Source organism: Limulus polyphemus, unplaced genomic scaffold (genome assembly GCF_000517525.1).
Source record: "Limulus polyphemus unplaced genomic scaffold, Limulus_polyphemus-2.1.2 Scaffold1586, whole genome shotgun sequence".
In the NCBI taxonomy this organism is placed as follows: Eukaryota; Metazoa; Arthropoda; class Merostomata; order Xiphosura; family Limulidae; genus Limulus; species Limulus polyphemus.
This window is the reverse complement of record NW_013667196.1, coordinates 204,295-230,082: the sequence shown is the minus strand read 5'-3', so window position 1 is coordinate 230,082 and position 25,788 is coordinate 204,295. Positions and strand designations below refer to the sequence as shown.

Sequence of the window (25,788 nt, the reverse complement as noted above, 5' to 3'; positions counted from 1 at the left end):
TAGTATAAATGCTCTTCAGTTGAAGGTTGTGGTCACTTTTAGGTTTCAAGATTTGTTTTTTAATCATAAACTAAATATAAATTTTAGGGAAACAGAAAGTCAAATATCTGGTCATGTATTGTTTTTTAAAATATTAAGTATTCTCTTTGGTAAAATTACACTAAATAGCTGTTTAGGTGTATATAAACATATGACTTAAGAATATAACTGAACAATATTATTAACACTGCAGGACTATATGAGAATCAATTAAGATCAGTGTCTGAGGAGCCAGTAATAATATCTATAAATATACTAGGGTAACTTATTAATGTTTTTAGTTCCAGTTTAGTGTCCACTTTCTTGCATTAGGGACGATTTAAACATCCTATTATCAAGATATTAAGCACATATGTATGGTTAAATAGTTTTTAAGTTGTGTATTTGTTCTGTGTGAAGTGATCAATTAATTAGTTGTAGGGCACTGGACCAAAATGTACCCATTTTGATGATCAACGTTTAAATCCACAAAGTCTTATTCTTGGCATGACCTCAACTATGAGTAAATCTTATCCAGGTATACCATGGCTTAAATATTGGGTAAAAATTAATGTATGAGATCCAATTTCATCCACACATTGAATTTTGTAGTTCAGCTACATAATGGTGTAAAAGATGAATTGAACAAAGTAATATCTTCACACATACAACAACAATTTAATCTTTATTCTAACCTGGTTAATAGTGATAAGAATATGTAATGTGTTCATGTGGATGTGCTTGTTAGGAATATAATAAATTATTTAGAGATAAAAATGACATATTTTAAGAATGTTGAAAACCATCTTGTAAGTTGTATCTATTAAATCATATGTTTTGTATTTAAAAAATAATTTTAGCTATGCCATTTAAAAAAAAGATGATAAATATGTTTAAAATTTATTTTGTGGACAGTGGAGAAATATTACCTATTCATATACCAAGGTGTATTGATGAATTAATTTTAAGTATTCCAAAGTAATACATATTACTCTAGGTGTGGTTTGAGAGGGTTTTTTAAAAATACAAAATGATTAATTTTAAACAAACTTTTTCTCATTTTAAGATTTTTTTAGCCTATTCTTGCTTATAATATTTTCCTCAACCATGTTTAAAACACTGACACTGTAAATGAGTCAATTAACAAAGTTTTTTGTTTTTTTAATTTAGAGCAACTTGAAGACTAGGTCCAGTTTTAGGATTTTTTGTATTTTATTTTTCATTTCTAGAAATTAGTTTTCATAACCATGATGTTTGGAGGGAGAGCTTAGTGATATTTTCTTAAACTGGTTATTAAAGTATTGACAGATTAATAGGATTTTTTACTTTAGCCCATAATGCATTAAATAACCTTTTTCCTTTAATTTTTTCACACCTAACAAAAATGAATTACAATTGTATGTATACTGAAAATAAACTTTACTTTCATTAAACAAGCTTGGGCCAATATATTTTCAGTAGAGTTTGGTTTGAAGTATATGTTGTGATTGATAGTGTCTACTGTAATATATGACTAACTTCTTCCATGTTTATTTCATTTACTGTTAGCAGTAGGCTTACTTTATTTTTAAATTTTGTAACATGACTTTACACTTTTAACAGCTTTATTGTATCTAACTAATGTTTCAGTTTCAAGAGCTGAACATGGTTGTTGTTGTTGATAAAGTATTAGCACAGTTGCCAGGTTTTTGGATGTTGCAGAGTTCATCTCTTTGATCTTCTCTAATCATTGTTGAAGTTCTACCAGTTGAAATATGAAAAAACCCATCTTCAGTCACTATTTGAATGATTAGAACATCCATAATCACAAAAGAAAGGTATTTTGCAGAAGGAAAAATCAAGTTTCCTTGTCAGTTTTAAATTGGTATATGCTTAAATAAAAAGCATGTATTCACCACTATTGCAAGCAAAATTTGTTACTATTTCACTGTTGATATTAATCGCATGGTTGTATTTGATAGAAGTTACATCAGTCTAGTATGATACTAGGATTGTTTTAAGTTTTTTTTTTGCTTTGTTTTTCGACTGTGAAACAGTCATTAAATATTTCTTTTCACTAATGAATGTAATAACTGATATATAATATTGGTTGTGTTACTTTACCAGATACAACTGCTTTGTGTTTATAAGTCACTGCTTTTTCCAACATTAATCATGTTACCAAAATTATGAAGTAATTACTTTTTTTTATGTAGTTGTAAAACTTAAAATAAGCAGACAGCTCAAATCATAAATTTGTTAGTTTCTACTTTTAAACTTCTAGAGAATATCCTAGAATTGTAAGGTAGCAAATACTCATTTAAAACAAAAAAGGGCCTAAGTATTTGTTTATATTCATTGCAATAATATTGCTTGCTTTTTAAATTTATCTTAGAAGTGTTTTTTCATTATCTAATGCTTCAGTTGGTTAGCAGTACTGATCTAACAGATGCAACTGAATGAGAAAAACCAGAAATAAAAAGAAAAACAAGACAAGGGGTTAGTTTGAAAGTATCTGACATTTTTTTTCAACAACTTTACAAGCTTTGTTTACTTTGAAAGTAAATGACATGGTGATAACAAGTGTGACAACATCATCTGAAGGTGAATTAATGTACAGATAGAAGAACATTACATATATTTACAAATTATACAGATGTCACTTCAACACCAATTATGTGTCAAACATTATAGTAATAACATTTTACACCATAATATTTACATATGGGGAAGGGTGGTTGGGAAAAAGAAACTATTACTACAATGTCTGTACAAGTTAAAATGAGAACTATTAGTACTCAAAAACAAAATACTGTTTTCTCAGGAGGTTACATAAATAGATAAATGAAAAGAACCTTTCACTGGCTGTACAAAAAAGTAGCTACTGCATGATAAGAGTTGAGTGTTTCCACTGAAACCCCAACCAATTTGCCACCAACACTCATCTTGAACAGTGGCTGATCACAAAATAATGAATATGTACTATGTTTGCTAGCTTTAATAAGCTTCCCCTGCATCTTTCTTTTAATACACTGACATGAAGATGAAGAGAGCATAATATACATAACATTAAGCAGGACACGTGGATCCTGTGTCGTGTCCACTTTCTACACTTAGAGCTAAGTGCAGGATGTATGATTGCGGACTTCCCTGAAATATAGCTTACAAACATAAATGATGTTTTTTCTTGAAACTACATTAATGTGATATATTTACACTGTACAATGTCCCAATATACAATTGTCCCCTAAATTTTGCAACTAAAAGTCCATGTTTTAAACATTCTCTCCCCCCCCCCCAGAAAAAAGTGGTGATTTCTATTTTCACTGTTGCTTCTGTTCACCACACTTGTTACTTTAGCCCTGTTACAGCTGTGACTAATTCATTGATAATGACAATACACTCAAAACAGTAGGGTTTTACTTGCTAGTTCACAATGCTGGTAGTGTAAACCTGGGATAAAAAAGTGGCAACTAAAAGTGATATAAGTCCAGTGAGATGTGATGAAGCATTGACTAAGTTTCTGCAACAAAAAAAAGCCTCATCTTGCAGCTATCACAAAGGAACAAAATAAACTATTGCAGTATTGTCAAATTTGGCAGTGAGCTGATTCAAACAAAAGTTTACAGAAACAGAATATAAGCGCACATACATGCCATGATGCTTGGCTTGCAATGCATTTCCTTTTTGTTTGTTTCTGAAGAACAGTGTTAAACATTAAATTTGTGCTATACAGCAACATGAGAACATATTCACATGTATGTTAGAGAAATACAGTTAAATATAATGGAAAATTTTCACTCAACACCTTCACTCAGTCTCCTTGCTTAGTTCAAGGTCGGGATTGAAACTAGTGCTGAATATCTGTAATGCCTTTTCAGTCTGTTTTTCAGCTATGAATGTACTAATTTTTGATAAATGATGAAGCGTTGAAGATCCAGTACAGTGGTCATGTAGTTTCTTAAGATTGATAAATATAATGTTGAGATACTGACGACACTTACTACAGCAGGTTTCACTTAAATAGGAAGTCTTTTGATGATACCAATCATACTTTTGGTCCAGTCAGTCAAAGCCAAGTGATATAACTATTGCCCAACTATACAGTGGCAATAATTATCAACAGATGAGCAATGTCACTCACGCTGTGAAGTAAGTCCGGGGCAATTCTTGCCATGTTTTCATTGGAAAAATCGCATGATGGAAAAATGTGAATCACGTATGCAGGCTGAAATAAGAAAGCAAAATAATCATTAAAATACAAACCCTGTTAGCTACTGTTATCTTCAGGAAAAAATGGTAAAGAAAAATCTTAGATGGTGGAAACAATGAAATAAGGAAATAATTCATTATGTAATTTGTATACAATTTCTAACTTAAAAGGAAAATGTCTGTATTTAAAGTATTTAAAAAGAAATTGCTATTGTTTGTTACACTAATATTTTTTTCTAAACAACATAACTAGATTAAACATAATGTAAAACAAGTGACAGTCAATGAAAAGTTAAGAAATGAACTTTTCTAGAGAAGAACAGTAAAGGTTGTATTTTGTTGGTTTAAAACCAGTTACTGGACTCTCCTAAATCTATAAACTAGTGTAATAGCAACAGTGTATTTTGTCAACACCACCAAAAAAAACTTATTCTTGGTAATAACATCATTCAAATCAAAATTAACTTCTCATCTTAGACCTTCTAACTTGAATTTGTAAAGAAACTCCCTCAACATGTTGTGACTGTTGTCCTTATTACAACACATTTCTTAAGCTGTGAAAATCTTAGGTGGTGGTTGAGCAACATTTTGAAATATTAGTATTAATGAAATAATTGTTAATTTCGGTTTCAGGGACCTTTTAATTGGACTTATTTCTTCATGTGTAATTGTAACAGAAAATTTTTCCACACATTGCTTTTATAGAAACTTTATTTTCTTTCTAAACTTTACCTATTTCGATTAATTTATTCCACCAATTGGGAAAATTCTCCAATCCTTTGTACTCTTGCATGTTTTACTTTAGGCTAAAACACAGACCATTTTCTTTGAATTTTCTACATTTGTTTGTGATCCTCCAACTGGAAGTTCATTCCATTTTTTTTCCACTTTGAAAATAAAAGTTTGATAATGAAGTCTAAATAATCAGTGTTATGGAAATGGAGAAAGAACCATGAATTTTGTTAAGAAAGGGAAAAAAAATTATAAAAGTAGAAACTAATTTTTGTTGTATTGTTTAGAAAGAAATAAGTGTATAATTACCTGTTGGGAGCCTGGAGCTGCTGCATTGACAATGCCTGCAGCCTGCTTAAGTTGCAAATAATTGATGAAGCCATTGCGAAGATTATTAGACTGCTGAAGAACATCCATGTGATCTCGTCCACATGGCAGTGCTAAGAGAATACAATGTTCTTCTAGCATCTGGGTATAAGAAACAAAGAAAATTTTGTGTTACAGTGCATTAGATAATTTTGCACAACTCAAATGTTTGTGTATTTTCCTATTAAAATTACAAATTGTGTAACATGGCATTCAAGCCTTCTCATTTTTTACACATCCTAAAAGCAATATTTTAAATTGCACATAAAAGAAAATATTTTGTTATTCTTAGTGAAATATTTAATTTCATGAGAATACTACAACAATATTCAAGCAGTCAAGATGGTAACTGGAATTGCAACAGAAAAGAAACAAAGTTCAGTATCAATGATATAATGTACTTGCAGGTTTAGTTGTTTGAAAAGAAAAACATTTTTAATTAATGTAAAACTATGATCAACCACTGTCACTGCTGATCTCTACAGTAGCCACTACAAATGCTGTAAACATATATTGGTGAGAAGTGTCATTAAGAATGTCTGATAGTATAAAACAACAACTGCCAAATAAAAATGAATTGTTAAATATGAATTTAATGTGTGAAAATATTAGTATTAATACTTCAAGAAAAAAAAAAAGATGCTAGATACACACTTGCATCTTCCTGGCTACCCCTTCCAACTGGTTTTGCTCCAATCTCATTCTCTGAGCTATTCGTACTGGAGGAGTACCTCCTTCAGTCATTGGAGGTAAAGATGCTCTTGCAATAAGAGGATTTCCTGAGACAAAGTGCATTTGTACAGCAGCTTGATCATTTTTCAATGCCAGAAGTCCTTGCCACATAACTGGATATCTCTGTAATGGGAAAATTTACTTAACAAACAAACTGTATAGAAATGGAAAAAAAAGTGTTTTGGATGTAAACATTAAAAAAATTTTTTAACCACTATGTTTAGCAACACATCTTTTCAACAATTCTAAAGAATATCTTAGATTAAAAAATAACAATTATTTTAGTAAGTTCTTTTTAATGTTATGTAAAGACATTAAACCTAGATTTATTGTTGGAAGTTTGAAATGAAAACAGAGAAGTTGAATTTTACAGACTGCTTTAAAAAGACTTAAATGTAATATAACTTATTTCAGCCTATGTTATTTGTATGAAAAAAAAAATGCTTGTAAGCATCTTTTTAAATGGATTTTGATGAATGACAGTTAAATATTTCAAAGTTTATGAACAATGTGGAGAATGTTTATTCAGTATTCTGAAATGGTTTGAAATGAAAAAATCTGTGCATCATATAGGTATACATGTCAGGTTATTCTAGCATTGTTGCACATTATGAGGTGTGGCAATATATATATATGTATATTTTATACCTAGGCTCATACAATGTGTGTTCTATACTAGCTACACTACTTACCTGTAAGAGGAGGGAGTCACCCTGTGGTGGTACCTGACTGTCATGTGGTGGGGTCTGTGGTTGTGCCCGAGGTATTCCTGTGTGTTGGGACATGGCATGTGCAGGAGGTGGAACTGAAACAGGAGCCTCTGATCCTGTTTGTGGCATTAAGTGAACACTGCCTCGTCTAGAACAGATCGACTCTCCACTAATAGATGAAGCTGATTGAGGCCTGGGAGATTGAACTCTACCCCGTGGGCTTAATACTGAAATACCGCTTGATACTGAACTAGTAGTACTAAGGCTGAGAGGTCCTGGAGAAGTGGGAGGCCCCTGATGAACATATGGTCTTAGGTGAGTTTGCATCTTCTTGTGAGAGTCGGAAGTAGGGTGAAGCTCTCCAGGCACGAAGTGCTGTTCTCGGGTGTAAGTAGGTACATCTCTCTTCAGTGACAAAGCACCAGGAGTGTAAGCCCGGTCGTGAACTGGCCGACCTTCAAGATGTCCAGGGGCAGGAGCACCAATAGCAGGGACTGGTCTCCCAGGTGCACCTCTTAATTCCAAGGTATGGTAGGGAATTGTGGTTGGTGGGTTCTGATGAGCAGCAGGGGGTTTCATTTCCTTTTCTGTTTCAGACTTAGGGAGCTGTATTAATCTTGAAGTACTATCCGTTGGTTTGTGTTCCTCCATTCTTGATCCAGAGAGATGAGGAGGAGGTGGATGTCTTACCTGACCAGATGCATATGGACTGGCCACTGCAGGAGAATCAGTAGCTCGCTCCTGCTGAGGTATGGATATATGAGGGCTCAACTGACGAACTACTGGTGAATAATGTCCAGCTGGCTGGATTCCAGCCACAACAAGATGACCAGGGGTCATGACATGCTGACTAGTACATTCTGCTGAACTGTGAGGTTGATGATGTTCATGGTCATCACGAGGTCTGTTGTCACATGATGGTGTTTTCAGTTCTAGTTTAACTTTAGTTGTCTTTTGAGGCAATGATTTGTCTTCTGTCCTCTGACTTGACTTGCCTTCAGGTTTGGTTTCGGACAAGGCAGTATGTGCCATGAGTGTATCAATTGGTTGCCTAAATCCAGCGGCAGCAGGGATTGGTGGGTAACCAAATCGCTGTGTAATACCCATAGCAGCGGCAGCCCTAGCCTGTGCCTCTTGCTGGACTCGTATCTCTGGATGTAGGGCTGCGTAATGAGGATGTGAGGCAGCATACATGTGAACATATGCAGGGAGATCAGAAGGGTGAATACCTAAAGGTGGTGGTGGTGCCATTATAAGAGGAGCCTGATTTGGATGTCGAAGATGTAATCCCTGTGCCAAGTGTGCTGAATGAAGTTCCTGTGCTTGCAAGGAATGTGTTGATGATGTTACCGGTGGTGTTGGAGTTTGAGGTGGGGTGGGGTTACCTAGGCGAACAGCAATGTCTGCATGTATGGGTCCACCACCAGGCCCTGAAGTACGACTAACATGACTAATCAGTCTTTCTGACATCTGAGTAACAGAAGCACTAACAGAATGCTGAGCTGCTAAATACTCCTTCCTTTGTTGTAGTAACTGTGGGTTCTGTAGAAGTTCTGCAATCACTCCTCCACTAGATGTAGAGACAAGCACTGATGGACCTGGATGCTGGGGTGAGTATTAAATCATAAGGTAAATCCATACAGTTTTAGAAAACACTTGAAGAATAACCATTTAAGCTACAAGAAAAAAGTTACCCACACACACACACACACACACATAAATAAATACCAGTAAAAGAGATAGGTTCATTAAAGTTTAAATCAAAGTGTTTCTTATTTAACAGATATTTTAGTTGAATAATAACAATTTAAAACCATATGATGATCAATACTACTTAGAAGAAAAAACTGTTTGGATAAAAAGTACAAAAGACATCTTCAAGGGTTAAACTAGCTTGAGTTTTTTTTTTTTTATCTATATGCAAAAATTTAAATGCACTTGATTGCACAGTTTTTAGAAGCTAAGCATTAACGGAATGAAAAACAAACTAACCACTGCTGTCTCATGAGGACCCATGGGAAAGCCAGGCTGGTGAAAATAAGTTGGGCTGTGCTTTGGTGGATAAGGATGCCCACTTTTCCCTGTACCTGCGATTGTGGCTGATTCTTTGCTGACAGCTAGCAAGACTGGAGGCTGCCCCAAACCTTTAATTTCTGATTTAACTGAAATCCTTGGATGAACAACAGGGGTCACTGGAGTTGCCACCACCGTTTCTGCAGTCTGATGTGCTGTTGGGGCAACAGTCTTGACTACACTTTGATGGCTAGGAAGCGGTGTTTGTGGACCATAAATGCTTGTTATAGAAGGCTTGAGTGATCTGTGACTATGAGATGCAGACACAGATAAGGTGGGAGTATATGGTGAGGCAGCAGTACTTGGTAATCCAGGCATGGGTTGTGCTATTGGAACAAGTGGTTGTCCTACTGGAAGGTCTTTTTCTGAGGTGTTTGGAGAAAGTATGCCTGTATGTTTTGAAGACACAGATAATGTGGAAGTAACTGGACCTGTAACTGCAGTGATTGTTTGAACTGAGACAGGCATGACTGAGGTCATTGCTGTTGAAATAAATGTACTGTGTTTTGTGGAAACAGTATCATCTGATTCTAACTCTAATGATTGTGGCATACTATTTACACTATTATTCAGTGATTCAGAATTTTCTGTAACTGTTTCTTGGATGTTACTTGCTATGAGTTGAGCTGATGAAAATTTATCTTCTTTCTTGTTTTTATATTCTACTACACTAGGTTTCAGATTTTGTGTGTAGGTAACTACACATCCTGATGTGTATCTGGTAAGATCAATCTGCTCTGTGGAAGAGACTACTTCTATTTTTGTACCAGTGGTATTGGAAAATGCATTACTTGTTACAACATTTGATTTATTTCCATTAAGTCTGTGTTCTATCAAAGACGTGACTATAGTTCCTTCAGAGATTTCAGGAGTCTCTCGAATGACACCAGTGGGCTCTCCTTTCTTGTTGACAGGTGTTAAAAATCCAGTCACTGGATCAATTAGCACTGTTGGACTTGAACGGGAATCTGTGTCGTCATCTTTTTCCAGTGTAGACAATGAACTTTCAGTCTTCTTTTCTGTTGTCTTACTATCTTTCAAAGTGGAAGTTACAATCTGAGTAGCAAGAGTGGAAGATAACTGAGGAAGTTCAACCTTTAGAACAGGAAGTGGGGTTAAGGAATGTCCATTATCATTAGATACTACTGAAGATGTTACAATTGATGTTGAAACTGATTTATTTTCAACCTGACTAATAAGTGGCTCTGGTAACTGGTCAGATGAACTACGGGGTGAGACACTTCTTTCACTGCTTGACTCAAGTCGGGAAGTTGATCTTGTAATACGATATGATCGAAGAAGCATTCTGGTTTCTGGCCTGGATGAATCAGGTTCAGAACAACTGCTTGAAGAATCTGCAATGCTTGTGATTATAGCATGTGAAATAGGTACTTTGAGTGATTCTGATGGGTGATCCTTTACAATGTTATCTGGAATAATAAACATTGGCTCATGCTTAATATTAGAGGTCTCAAAATCATGTTCCATTTCTTCTGCCTTGGCAAAAACTTCTTCACTTCGACAACGAGCACGAGTTCTACGAGTTATTCTTTGACTTCCTCCCAAGGTATCTGTGTCTGCTTCAGGGGATTCTGCATTTTTAAAATGCCCTTTGACAACTTCTTCAATGACATCATCTACAGAAGTTTTGGTAATCTGTGACTGAAGCTGAATTGCTTTTCTAGTACTCTTACATGGTCCTGTAAGAAAGGCATCTGAAGTTAGTGAGGATGATAATTCTTCTTTGGGTTTTTCAGTGGAGTAGGAAGGTAGTTTTACCTCTTCTGAACATATGGCTTGTGAGGTCTTAACAACCTCTGCAGTACCAGCTGAACTTCCATCATGTCCATCTTTTTGATGCAGTCTTATAGTAATGGCAATTTTCCCATGTTGAGACAGTTCAGTCACATACTCCTTACAACTCATGTCTTTTTCTTCATGATGGGGTGCCTTATGTTTTATGTCTTCAGCTTTCTTTTCTTTTTCACTTTCATGCTGTTTATAATCGTGTGAATGTGGCACAGTTCGATTGGTTTCTAACATTCTCTCTTTGAAACTGTTCTGAATATCTTTTTCAAATGTAATTTCCTCATCCTCAGAATCACGGAATTCAAACACATCATATGCATTGCCACTTTCTTTCTGTGGCTTCTGGTCCGGTGATTTTTCCAATGCTGACAGGGAAAGAAGGAGCCTTGGTTCTTTTGATCTGTTTTCTGTTTCTCCACATTTTATATCAGGTTTTTCCAGGATAGATGAAGTAGGTAACTGATGATCTGTGGAGCCTTTTTTCTTCCGACCCCTCCTTTTTTTTGGTTCTTCCTGCTTAATGTTTTCACCCATTTCTTCCATTGAATTTATTTCTGATAGCTTTTCAATGCCTTCCTGGCATATTTCTGGAATAGCAGAATCATTGTTATGGTCTTGGGGAAAATTGACGTCTGTACGGATGATGCATTCATCATTGTTGCTTCTAACTTCAGAGTTTAATACCAAGTCATCATTCTTGTTGGCTGCAACTTTGACAACACTTTTGGAAATTAGTTTTGATATTTGATCATCCAAAGAATCTTCAGTGTCTGCAAAAGTGTGTGTTGGTACTTCAGTTGACATCAGTGATCCAGTGGTATCTGAACGTAAAGTTCTTCTGTTCTTATCAGCAGTTGATGGTCGTCGTCTACGTCCACCAGATCTAGTTAAGATGGCAGGTTGGACATGCTGAATATCTTTAGTTTCATAATTTGGTAGAAATAATGAAGATTCTGCATATTTCCTTGTTTTGGGTTTTCTACCTCTTCTTTGTCTTTCTACTATCTTCTTGGGCTTTGGATCTACTGTACTAGGTAAAACATTTCCTTGAGAGGGCTCAGTGTCTTCTCCTTCAGTCATTCCTTCATGTCCTTCGTCAACTAATGTTTGCTCAGTATGTTGTTCAGCAATTTGATCTTTGTGTTCTCTTTCTATTGAATCTAACTGGCAAATCCCCAACTCAGCATCTTCAGAGAATTCTGAAGTAGAAGGTATATAATGTTCATCTGTTTTACTCTGTTCAGAGAATGAAAACTTGGATGCTTCCACTGTAGGCAAGGTATCAGCATTTCCTAAATTCTCTGGTTGACTAGTGCAGTCTTTTCTGACAATATTTACAATAGTGTGGCCTTCATCACTGTCATTATTTTTCCATTCATTGTTTAAGACTTCTGGAGTAATTATCTCTTGTGATTGTATTTCTGGAATATGAGATTCAGCTTCACCTGAAACAGTTGTCTCCTTGCCTTTGGTAAAATCATTAAACACTTCTTGTTGATTAATATACTTTTTCTCACTATTATATAACTGTTCAGATTCAACTTCACTACATGTTGAGAAAGTACCATGTGATTTGTTCATGTCTAAATTGGAATTGATGCCTTCCTGTTCTTCTTTATTTTCACACTTTATAGAGGGCTGCTGATTCATTTCTTCATTAGCATCTTCTCTCAATTGGTTGTTTTGCCCTTTTTTCTTTCTATGTCTGGGTTTTTTAAGTTCAATTTTAGATATAGTTCCTGTTTTTTTAGGTAATTTTGATTCATTCTGTGTCACACTAGATACTTCAGAAGGTTGAGAAGGTTCTGGGTGTATACATTCTTGACTAGAATTTTCTATAACTTCATTGATTTCTGACTTGGCAGGTTGTTCAACATCCAACTCTGCATCATGAACTATTGAAATTGGTGGCTGTGGACTGAGTTTTAATTCCATATCATCTGAATGTAATATTTGAAAGGAGCTTTCCAGTGTTTCAAATAAGGACTCATCAGATTTTTGAGGGACTTGTTCATCAGCTTGTTCAAAGTCATGCTTCTCTGACAGAGAACTCTCTGGTAACAAGAACTCATCTTCCACTCTTTCTTGTAGTTCACATTCCTTGTTATTTTTATTGACTGGTTGAACTTGAGAAGCTTTTGTTTCATCCTCTTCCTCTATACCTGACCTTGGAGACTTTTGGTCACAGATTTTACCAGTAGAGTTCATAGTTGGGGCATCTGAAGCAGTCAAATCTTGTGAATAAGTAGGTATATGTTCTGTAAAGAGGTGAGAGTCATTATCATCCTTTTCTTCTGAAGTGTCTTCCTGGGTTCCTGAAATGGGTTCTGAGCTACGTACATGTCCACTTGAGCCAGAATCTTGGAAAAGATAGTTAAAAGTATGTTCTGGGTGAGGTTCGAGAAGTGAATCCAAGTACTCTGTATCTTTTTGAAGTTCAGGAGCTGGAAGCTCATCACCATTCATAGCTTGCAACAAAGCTGAGACTGCAAGGTCATCTTCCATTTTTTGCTGTTTATCTAATTCCTCTGCAACACCAGTTTTTTCATGTTTCATATCAGCTTGTTCTTCAGATTGCAAAGTAACATTTGGAGTTTCTGGATACCTCACACAAGAGGGATTCATGTCCAAGTCTGAATAAATATCATCATCTTTAACACTTTCAACATCAGATGCTTTAGAGTCCTTAACAGCATCACCACTCAGTCCTACAGAATTAAGACATTCTTCTCCAAATGGTTTGCTAACTTTTAAGTTCCAAGATTCAGTAGAGAATAGCTCTTGTTCTAACCTCTGAGTCTCCTTGGCAGCCTCTTCTTCAAATTTCCTTTCTTGATGTTTTTCTTCTTGCCTAGGAAGTCCATCACTTTCAAAACAGTATGTTTCTTCAGAATCTGCATGTGAATCTGCTAGTAATTCTTCTTCTAATTTTCTGGCTTCTTTTACAATTTCATCATCTAATTTTTCATCTCCTGATAATTTACTGTCTTCATCTAGTCGGTGGAAATGTTCTACTTGTGACGATGATGGAAATGTAGTTAATTGTGTCACTGTGATTTCTTTTACTTTACATATATCTTCTTTTAATCTTTTCTTCTTTTCTTTAGTTTGTTTTTTGTTCCTTTTTTTGCGCTTTTCATCCTTTGAATTGTGTTTTTCATCTATAACAATTTTTCCTTTCAGATTCTTTTTCCTTTTTAGAAAATCTTCACTTGTAACTACTTTTGTTTGAATTTCTAGATGAAATGTTGTATCTTCCTCTAAGTGTTTATTTGTCTCTCCTGCATTGTTTAAATTAACCTCATTAATACCATCTTTTTCTAAATTATTAGTTTCCCGTTGCTCATAGTCAACATTCTCAAGTAAAGGAGGTGGACCATTATCTTCTTCCTCAATAGTTTTCTCTTCAGCGTTCAGTTTTCCAGAAAAAACATTATTTTTACTCAAAGAGGTGTTTTTTATCCCTTTTTCAAAATCGTTTTTCAGATCATTTGACCTCCAGCTGTCTTGTTCTGAAAAATTTCTAACCAACTGATTTTCAAAGTCATAATCTGAGAAATCTGACCTAATTTCAGCATCAGAAAAAATGCTTGGTCTTAAACGTGGAGGGGATTCTGCAGGCTCACTAAGTGAATTTTCATGTTTTTCTATTATATCAGTTTTGGAAGAATTATCTATATTTTCTTTTGCTTTATCATCTACCTTTTTAGGTTTATCACAAATTCCTTTCACTGTATTAGTTTTCTTCTCTTTAGCTTTGGAGGATTTGCGAGACTTTTTCTTTTTCTTTGCTGATGTTCTTTGCTTTTTATCTTTGTCATCTTCTGTAAGTTTACTGTCCTTCTTAAGATTACTATCTTCTTTTATACTTATCTTTGTATCTAATTTTGGTTCAGCAACAAACAAAGATGGAGGGTCACTATCACCAATATTTTCACTTTTAGGCTTTTCTTTTATATTCTCTTTCTGTTTTTGAACTTTTAGCCCTGTTAAACTGTCTGAAAAATCTGAATCAGATTTAAGATCATAAAATTGTTTATTAGTCTTTTCTTTTGCTTGTGATAAATGAGACATATCAGTGACAGAGAAGTCGGAATCAGTATCTAATCCTGGTATTTTTCCTTTGTCCTTTGTTTCACTTTTTTGAGTAAGATCAGGAAAGAAAACTTCTTTGTCTGAACTTTCTGAATCCAACTTTAATTCTATATATCTATTTTTACCTTCTTTTCCTTTTTTCATAAAGGGTGAAAATTCTTTGTCTGAAAAATCAGTATCAGATTTAATTTCACATAGTTTGTTCTTTTTACTTCGCTTCTTCTTGTAGTCTTTCTTTTTTAACTTTGGTTTGATTGTCCTTTCGTCATCTGTAGTTTCGAGTTCAGATTTTAAGGCTTGAGATCTTGTGCTTTTTGTGGATGTTTGCTTAGTTTTAGGTTTATTTCTTTTATCTTTATGAATAGGATGGGGTGGTGACAATTCAATTTGAGAGTTTGAAGCTTCAACTTCAAAAAAATCTTTCTTTTTCTTTCTCTTTGAGGTGACAGAAATTGGTAGTGTTTTTGAGGAGCCTAGGTCTTTATGGACTTGATCATCAGAATCTGAGAGCAACTCGCTGCTATTTTCTGCATATTTTGTGTCTCTACTCGTTTCAAAGTGAAATGCATTCTGTGTTATTTCCTCATCAGAAGAACTTTCAATGACAAGTTTTCTCTTTTTACTTTGCTTAATTTTTCCACATGGTTTGGGTTTGGTTTCTGGATCTGATGAAAAATGACTGAAAACATCAGAATCCTTGTCACTATCTATATCTCCAGACTTAGATTTTTCTCCCTTTTTGGCACGACTCTTCTTCAGCTGATTAAACTTTTTCCTCATTGATTCTAAGGTTGCCTGATCTTTCAAGCTTTGGTTATGACTTGAACGAGCTTTGACTTTGTCATACATAGAAAAATAAACAGGTGCTTCTTCTCCTTCCATCTCAATTTTGGATTTTCCTGATTGACCTTTTTCACAATTAACTGATGATTTTCTTTCAGATTTTAATTTTTCCTTCTCTGTCTGCTCTTTTTTTGCTTTGCTGCTGGTTGACTGTGAATTTTTGCCATGGTTTCTTTCAGAGCCCTTGTCACCAGATTTTGTTCTTAGTTTGCCTTCATGTTTTAATCCATCTTTATTGTCTTTCAACTTGTTTCTTTTTTCCGATTTAATTTTTACAGTTTCAGCTTTATATTTTGTTTCTTCCTTTTCTGAGGGAGACACTTGAAATTCTGGTTTTGATGTTAAAGATTTGACTTTATCTGAGGACTTTGAGGATTTGTCCTTTTTGTCTGTCTTTCCTGATCCATTATGGGGTGGTGAGGAACATTTATCTTCACCTCTATCAGTGTTTTTACTACTAGATGTATGGTGTGTTTTAAGTCTCTTTGATTCAGGTTCATTCATTTTATCTTTCAACTGAGATTGGTGACTTTGTGCATCTCTGTTGTCAGTTTTAATCTCTGAAGTCACTTTTGACTGTTTTGCTGAATCTGATTCCCAATTAGTAGAGAAAGGTGTTTTTTTAATGCTATCATTTATTTGACCTACAGAATTTATTTCCATGTCAAACCTGTCTTGTAATTGCTCCTTTTTTATACCCTCTATAATACCACATGAATCTTTCCAATGAATAAGTTGATCTTTCGGGTTTGAACTAAGAGATTCTTTTTTGAAAGTATGTATTTCTTTAAATAATAATGGCTCTTTTTTAATAATTTCCTTCTGTACACTGTGTTCTCTAAACTTATCTTCTTGAGAATTTTCTTGTTTGATTGGAATGTCTTTTATTGCATTATCATGTGTTTTATATGAAGCTTCCTTTGGTTCAGTAGATTCCTTTTTAATTGATTGAGGAAGAAAATGTTCCTTTTTTGTACCAACAGTTGCTATGGGAATGAGAGAGACTAAATGTGATTGTGAACTGCAAATTAATGACAAACTTCCTTTAACAGTAGGCAAGGAAGATATAGTGGGGGGACTAGTTGATGGTTCTTTTTTAATAAATGATGGGCTATGAGGATTTGAAGACCTTTGCTGAAAGGATACGACATGTTGATTTACTGAGTTGAGTTTAGTCTGTGATAAACCATTATCAGAAGAATTCTTAAGAGGTGATGATACTGGTATTTTTGCTGAACCTGGCGTTAATGGTGAAAAAGGAATAGTTTGGTAAGATGATGACTGGGTAATGTGATTAACTACTAAAATCTGACTGACAGTGGTAGTTGTAATTGTAGTAGTGCTTCCTGTGGTGGGTGGTGTTAGTGGAGGTGATAATGTTGTTGTGGTGACAATACTACTTGATACAGTTAATTTATTCATATCTAAAGAGCCTTGTCCAATAGCATTAGTAACATTAGTCAATGGTTGGATTGGACTTGAAAACTCTTTTGCTGCAGCTTTGGTTCGAAAGAAAGGCTTCACTTTTGGAGACAAATCAAGTTTAATTTCTTTTGGCTCATATTTTTCATTTATGTGCTCAAGTCTTTTCAAATCTTGGTCAAAAATGGTGGGCTTAGCAAGGAGTGTCTTCATTATTTCTGATGGCTTGGGGGCCATGTAATCAAATTTTGGCCTCTTTTTAATATTATACTTTTGATAGTCTATAACTGGTGTTGTGGAAATTTCTGTTGATGCTGCAGTAGTGGTGGTTAAACTCTTATTTGTTGTTGACCCTGACCATGCAGTAAACTTTTCATCGAGGGCTTTAATTCTCTCTTCAATACAGCTTGGTGAGGAAATTGGAGAACATTCAGAGTCTGAAGCACTTTCCATATTCTTTTCTATTTTGTGGTGACCATCAGTGGACATGACCACTGTCATTCGACCGCTTACATTATTTACACTTGCTTTAGAAACTATAAGAGAACTGCTTAAATTTTCAGATTTTAATCTTTCTTCAATTTCTTTTATAGGTTCAGGGCTACCAAGCTGCATTGGCTTAGGGATTGGTTCACGAAGAATATGAGGTGTTAACACTTTACTTGCTAATGCTAGGGATGAAGAATGTCCACTTTTGGGGCTAGACACAGTGGTTTTTGGGGAGGTGAGAGGATTTGGTGATGTTTTCGGTGACCGAAGGGAAGCAGCAAACTTTGGCAGGGGGAGACACAAAGGGACTATTTCCCTCTTACTCTCATTTGTGACAAAAGCCACATTATCAGAAATTGACTGCAATCTAGGTGACAGAGTCTTGGTCAAATCACTCAACACTGATGATGAATGTCGAACTGTCGTGGTATTGTCACTGGATGAAGAAACTTCATCTTCCTTTAGTTTTGACTGTAGCCTCAGAAGAGGGGAAGCTGATGAGTCTATACTAGAGCCAACCTCTCCTTCAACACAAGCAAAACTTTTAATCTGTAGTCCTGGAAATTTCTTTTGACCATGATCTAAAGAAGATTCCATTTGATACACTGACTGTTTTCTAACACGCCGAAGAGCACTAAGAGAGGATGTAGATGAAACATTATGGTGCTCTGCACTCCTGCGGGGATCCACAGGTTTCTGTGAAGCTAGGGTCTTGGTGGTTTCTGACAACTCATTACTTTCAGTGGTTTGTGTGCAACCTGACCCAGCTAGTTCCTTTGACAAATTAACTTTATCATTATTGTTTAAGCTTTTATTCACTGAAGTAGCACTGGAGGAGTCTTTGAAGCATATTCTGGTGCATTCCACAACACCTGGAATACTTATTTCTGAGTTAGGTTGTACTTTAGACAGCTGTCCATTGTCTATAGAACTTTCAGTGTCACTGGAGCTTCCTTTTTCCTGAAGTTGCTCCAGAAGATGTAATATATGCACATGTTTTTGCTGCAAGTCTTTCAGATTTGCATGGTCAGAACTACTTTGTTTCTCAACATGATTCATGCTTAGAGGTTCACTAACAGATTCTGAAAGATCATTTAGATTAGTTCTGATGTTACATTCTACATTAGACTCAGTTTTCTTGCACTTTACAGAAGAAGAATCACTAACATTTGAATTAACCATCTTGGTTTTAATTTCCTCTCGTGACAGGTTTTTTGGGAAAAGTGTTTCTCTACTCAAAGGTAGACTACCTACACTGAGAAGTCTACGCTTTCTTTCTGCCTGACCTAAGAGATCACTTTTAGAATGCTCCTCTACAGAATCATTACTGTGTACTCTTTTTCTTAAATGTTCTGTTTCACTTTTGGTCCTTGGTTTGTTCAAAGAGTCATAAGAGGCTTCTGTAATAGCTAATGGGAGTGATATTGTAACAGAGTCTTGAAAATCAAATGTTTTTTCTTCTAATTTTTGTTTCTGTGAGTTTCTCTGTTCACTATAGGTCTCTTTGTTAACAAAACCTGTTGTTTCCTGATTGGACACGCTATCTCGACTGGAACTGTTCAATGTTGCACTGCTAGGACATTTTAATCTGTTATTTAATCTATCCCATGTCTTTGAAGACTTTCTTTCTTTAGAAGGACTTCTGCTTCCACTATGTTGCCTGGAATGTGGAGGTGATTGACTCTGGTGGCTCTCCAGATCACTGGCACAGTTTCCCTGTTTGCTTCGTTTTCTCTCTTGTTTGACAGTTGTCTCCTTATCTTCCATATTTACAGCATCTTCTGAACCTTCCTCTTTTCCACCAAATCTGAAAAATGAAGAAACAAAATTTTCTATTCAAAGATTAAACTTAACATAAATCAAATGTAACTAGAACTAATGATATAAAATTTTCACTGAACCCTAGCACTAAGTTCCCTAATACAGTGTTTCTTCATGTACCTGGAAATTTAGCACATAAAAACTAGGCAAGAACATTGCATAATATTGCTCTAGAAAGAGAGCAGGCAACAACATGGGTATCACATTTTATTCACCACCAAAGACCAAAACCCTACAGTGCTATCTTTCCTAAGCAGTGAAACCTTGATTTCTACTCAAAATAAGAATATTACTGTTCTGAGAGAACTGACAGGGTTATAAAATCACTAATTTGTTTTTTCATTTGAGTAGGACATGTAAGTGTTGTCCTTGTGAATTATTTTTTTTTTAATTTCATTCCCCACTGACTTGTTTCTAAACACAAAAAAAAACGATCTACATACATTTCAGAAGAGTAATATACAGAATATAAATACCTGGAATGGTAGTCATCTGCTGTCTTTGAACTCCCCCTGGTTGATGACCTTTCACTCCTGGCCAAGGGACTTGTACTGCGATCATCCCTATGTTTCTCCCTTGAAGGACTAATACTGTTTGTGTCTCGCCTATGTAAAGGGCTGTAATTCTGTCCCTGAATAGTATATTCATCACTTCCGTATTCTCTTCTTTCTCGCTGACTGTAGCCATACTCTCTAAGTTCTTGTTCATAGGAGTCCTCTATACTGGCCCCACTACCCTGGCTGTACTCTTCATCAAAGTTTCTGAAAAAAAAATTGTTTGATAAATTTTAAGTTTATACTCAAGTTTATAAAAGCTTTCTAAAAGTATATATATGTTAGAACTTTTAAAATATGCTTTTATTACCATTAATTATCATAGGAATATATCTATTATAAAATGTTTAACATTAATACTACCTGTATTGTTTATTGAACACTGAAATCCATAATAACTGATGAAAAGAAAGATATACATGACAGTCTTACTCCGTGTGTGTGGGCAATAATAACTTTTCATAATGTTAGCCATATTTACTTGCTAAGGACATCCACTAATAAACTTGGTTGTGTTTACTTCTGTAAAACATACAAATTCAGGCATAAAATCCACTCACCGATGCCTTCTATCTAAAAAGTCCTCAGAATAAGTTTCGTACCTCCCACTAAATGGCTGGCCTCGACCACAGTTGTTATAGCCTCCACGTGACATGCCTCGAAAATTTCCCCTGATAGGACGTTGTTGCCCCTCAAAGCGACTATAAACTCTGCCATCAAATCCTAATCTTCCGTCTCTATACCAAAATTGTAAGTTATTTGATAAGTCTCAACATTTTACAACCCACTGCTTTTAACAGAAACAAACTGTGTAAATATGTTTTTATTGCACTTTGTTTTCATAAGTTAGACCAGTTTAAATAATCTAAAAGTAATATACTAAATATAATAATGAATAACATACGCATTGGTAAACCTAAAATAGGATTTACAAATCCATGTTAATGTATCCAAGTATGTGGTGGAACCAATTAAAACCTAAATGAATTCAATCCTTTTCCAAACCATCTCTTGAAAATCAATAAATTAGTTTATTAAGTACTTTGCAGACCTACATCAACAAACTGATAATGTCTGATATCCACTATGCAATGCTATACTGACAGATACACCTCAATAAAATAATGTAACCCTGTCTTAAGAGAATCACATTGTGAAGCTAATAATTTTAAACAAGAAATAAACTCATTGCCAACTAGCTGGATTACCTGTCCCCTGGATGGAAGTTATGTAAATTCATGAAAAGTTGTTTCCCTTATATGTAATTATAAAAAACGTCCATAAAAACTGCAAAACACACAATGTGAAACTGCAAGTTTGCATGTATCTCGGCATGGACCCAAAAACCTTTATGCTAAATTTGGTGAAGATCAATCTATAGGGAGCGAAGTAGTGGTAAAATCCACAAAACAGAAAATTTGTATGTACCCCTACATGGACCTAATAAATCTCCATACTAATTTTGGAGAAGATCCATCCACACCCTGCAAAGTAGTTACATGGACAGACAGTACTGTTATATTTATATAGATTACACCAGAGAGTGACATTTAATAACCTCCTACCTTCCATATTGTTCATCTCTAAGTGGGTCAAATTCTCGCCTTTCCCTTCGTTCCCACTGGCGATCACCTGGTAGAACCTCTAGACCTGGTGGCCCTAATTTGTCACAAAATGAAGCCTGGCATTCACGACTAGCAAAATCCACCTGGACAAGTGAAGTTTAAGTACCATAAGTTCACTTTTGGGAAAATTAATATGATATATTTATTGTCTTGGTTTATTTTTAATTTGAACATAAAGGAATACATTGTCTGTTTAGCATTATACACAGAGATTAGAATAAAACAGCTAAAAAGGTGGTAACCACTACCTATACAAATAATCATTCCAGTCAAGTAGAATATCACAAGTAACTTTAACCTTTGACCATTTTTACAGACAGAAACTTACCTACTCACTCGTTATATTATCATCAATAGCAAATGATATTTTTAAGTGTAAACAGATGCCTTCAGTTGACCAAATACTTATAAAGTAATGTATTCTATTCTTTTTGGTAAATATAATTCATGTTATAACACTTTAGTTTTATTAAATATGATTACTATTTTTTATTCACAATATACATCATTCTGTTGATTCTAAAAGTATTTATTTCTATCAATAATTAACTTGGTTTTATTTAAAGTTACTAACTTACATTTTGAAATTATATTTCCTTAAACTAGAAACTTTTTATACGGAAACATATTTTTACAATAAAAAATACTCAATTTAAAGCCCTTCCTCTGAAAAAAAAAAGTTCTATCTACCATTATAACTGGTGCACCTTAGTTTTTTGCTGCATGTTTAGAAGAGATGTAAATAAATTCTGAAGAACCATAGTTATGAATAAGATTTAACTCTAGGAAAACCATAAAAACACAAATTCAAAACTAATGATTTTATTTTGTGTACCTGTGGCTAAAAAACATTGATTTTAGATCTTTATACAGATGTAATTAATCTATTATATCAACGTTAAACCTTTATAAAACAAATCTTCGAACAGGAACCTGTAAAGAAGTAACTGTATTTTTGTCTTAAAAGTATTTTTTAAATAATATAATACAGACAAGTTTGTTTACTTCATTAATGTTTATTCTCACTGTGGTTTAGGCTTATATTATTAACAGTAAAAAAAAACTAAATATTTTCATATTAAACTATGAACAACACCTTATTAAAATTTCAGAGAATTCTTTTAATTCAGTTCTCAAGCTAACATGAACAAATCTTAAAAAACGGACAATGGCAATTATTTTCAACTGAAGCCAAAATGTAAAATACTGGAACAGATTATACATTCAGTCCTTAGCAAGTACATTGCAGGATATTTATCTTTCTCATGGGAAAGGCAAAGTATAGCCAGTGTTTACAGTAATCCACCATAGCAAAAAAAAGTGCTCGCACTCTAGGGCTGTAGATGTGTTATAAGAGTGATAGCCAAATCCTATTATTCAATTAGAATAGGGCCCGGCAGGGCCTGGTGGTTAGAGCACTTGACTCGCAAACTGCGAGTCGCGGGTTCAAATCCCTGTCCCAGCAAACGTGCTCGCCCTTTCAGCCGTGGGGGCATTATAAGTGACGGTCAACCCCACTATTCGTTGGTAAAAGAGTTGGCAGTGGGTGGTGATAACTAGCTGCCTTCCCTCTAGTCTTACACTAGAAATTCAAAAAATAAAAACAATTAGAATAGGCCAAACTGTGAAGATAGATGTTATTGCCTAGCTGCCTTCTCTCTAGTCTGTCACTTCAAAATTAGGGATGACTAGCACATATAGCCTTTGAGTTGCTTTGTATGAAATTACACAGACAACATTCCTCATGGGAAACAAAACTAAGATATCCATCTATCTATCTGGATGTCATTCATTTTGAATTAAAACATCTCTTAAATCACAATAATGGTCTGTAATGTAATAAAGTTATACTGATTATTTTAGTAGTCTAAAAATTCAACTTTATAGCAATGATTAGGTAGGATTACAACAGAACAATAATCATTCAATTTTATTTGTAACTAATAATACACACAGACAAGAAAACTAAGGGAAGGGGTGAAACTCAAAATCCAGGCAATATCCTTTTCTCAAGCTACTAATGCATTTTTATTTGGCAAGGAATCTTCTTTAATTTTTTAACATTTTATTTGCAAGTATTAAACAGAAGTATTTACGTTTATAATGGCAGGTGAAATTCTAAAAGAATTTCATAAAATATATGTTGAATTATATAGTATAATTAATTAATTAAACTTCTGGGTGAACAAGACCCAAATTCTGAGAGAAGAAATATTACTTATGCCTGTACTTCAGTTAACTACATAAAATAGAATTATCAGTTATAAAAAAAAAGTTAGTCTCTTTCAATTTCATTAAATAATATTCCAATTTAATATTATATAATGTAATTCTATAACTTATGCTGCTTCCTGAAAAGGTTATTGAGCTAAGTCAAATAAAACCAACATATGTTTAATCATCTTTTCATACAAGAGAAGGTTGACATGAAGTAATATATTTAGCTATGTTTGGCAATCATCCAGGCCAGTAATGAAAGGCAAAGCCATGACCCAATTTACCTGCAAACCTGTACAAAGGAAGTCTTAATATAAAAAAAAAATTAACATTTTAATGTAGATATTTATAAAAGTAGGAGAAACAGAACTGATAGAATTAGATTTTCATGAAACTGTATACTGATCTACACGACTTTTTAATTTAATGCCATTTCTATAAAGGTTTTCAAGATAAAGAGCAGTTACTATCCCAATAATTAATCTTCCACAAATAATAAAACATTTTTACTCAGTGCTCGAAGTGGGGGTATGCTCACTGATAGTGTTCTTCATTGTTTGGAATTCTTAATCAAGATGCACAAGAAGTGGGGTGTACTTAAAATGCAAAGTTAGAGAAGTGGGGTATCCCAAGTTACTCTCCTCTTAGAACACTGTTTTTACTCATTAGCAAGTATTCTCTTTATAAACTACATATTTAAATGTAGGCTAGAGTTACAAAGAACACTTGAAATAGCTCTTTTAGAAAAAAATATACTGATTTTAACTCTGTGCTTATGAAAGAAGTAGTGTAAGGGATTTTTAATATCAATTTTTCTATTGCTTGTTAATATTCATGTACTAAAAATCATTTTCTCAGTGTTACAAAAGTAGCAAAACGTAAAAAGCTTCATGTAGATACCAGTACATAAAAAAGTTATTATATTTCCAATTTAGTGAAAAAGATATGCAAATGTTTATTATTAGTTGAAGTGAGTTTGCTTCTATAATAATAATAAGTTAATTACAAAGTACTCAATGTTTAAATGACCATAAAAATTGATAATTAGTCTGGGTCAATAATAATACAGATCACAAAACAAATGTGCCACAATTTTTTCAAAGCTGTACTGTGACAAAGAATATATTAGTTAATTTATTAATTCTGAGCTTGTTAAGTAAAAAATTAGGAAGTTTAAAAAATGATAAGGGTTGTGGGCCAGATAATATCTCTCCAAGGCTTTTTGAAGGAGGTTAAGGATTGGATATGTGAGCCACTTGCTAGTATTTTTTGTAAGTCCTTGAATAGTGGGCAGGTACCCGAGGATTGGAAGTTAGCTAATGTAACTCCTCTTTTTTTTTTTCAAGGAAGGTGATAAAAATTGTTCTACTAATTACAGGCCCATTAGTCTAACTTCAGTTGTGGGGAAAGTTTTGGAAAATCTAATAAAATATGCTTTGCAAAGACATTTAAAAAAAGTTTAGAATTTTATTGGATAGTCAACATGGTTTCACTAAGGGAAAGTCTTGCCTTACACATCTTTTAACATTCTTTGAAAAAATTACTGCTTACATAGATGAAGGTAAGAATGTAAATTTGGTGTATTTGGATTTTCAGAGAGCATTTGACTAGGTACTGTATAAAAGGCTTGTAAAAAAAAAATATCTATAGGTGTGGGGAATATGTTAGCAAATTGGACAGAAGAGTGGCTAAATGGAAGAAAGCAGCATACTTATAATTCAAATTATGATAACCCACTTACATTATCTTGCATATATTATAAATAAAATGTATTTGCCCAAGTGATCTAAATCCTTTTGTAAATCATCTGCATCCTCTTCACAGTTAGAAACACCAAAGACCTTTATTTTCTATCATCAACAAATTTATTGATCATTCCTTCATCTATGTTATTGATGTAAATCAAAAAGAGCAAAGGTCCTAAGACTGTGCCTTTAGGTACTCCATTTGTAACAACCCTATTTCAATGGGAATAACCTTAACAATATCATGAAAGAAAGGGATCTGTGTGTAATAGTTGATCAGTCTATTAAGCCATCCAAGTAATGTGATAGTGAGTATGGCAAATAGGATTTCAGGTTGTATCTACAG

At 34.3% G+C, this 25,788-nt stretch overlaps 1 protein-coding gene across 2 annotated transcripts in view; it reads right to left on the bottom strand.

The window, feature by feature from the left end:
- Positions 1-433: 433 nt before the first annotated feature.
- Positions 434-25,788, bottom strand: part of LOC106464201 (protein split ends-like) — a 125,883-nt gene continuing 100,528 nt past the window's right edge. The window contains exons 9-16 of one of the 2 annotated variants that reach the window (XM_013924329.2): positions 21,421-21,563; positions 20,416-20,592; positions 19,778-20,062; positions 8,742-19,287; positions 6,732-8,354; positions 5,962-6,162; positions 5,251-5,409; positions 434-4,225 (exon numbers count right to left, since the gene is read on the bottom strand). In XM_013924329.2, coding sequence (XP_013779783.1) covers positions 4,097-4,225; positions 5,251-5,409; positions 5,962-6,162; positions 6,732-8,354; positions 8,742-19,287; positions 19,778-20,062; positions 20,416-20,592; positions 21,421-21,563 — 13,263 coding nt within the window. In that variant the 3' untranslated portion in view covers positions 434-4,096. The remainder of the gene's footprint in view (positions 4,226-5,250; positions 5,410-5,961; positions 6,163-6,731; positions 8,355-8,741; positions 19,288-19,777; positions 20,063-20,415; positions 20,593-21,420; positions 21,564-25,788) is intronic. The other variant, XM_022391902.1, reaches the window with a different exon arrangement.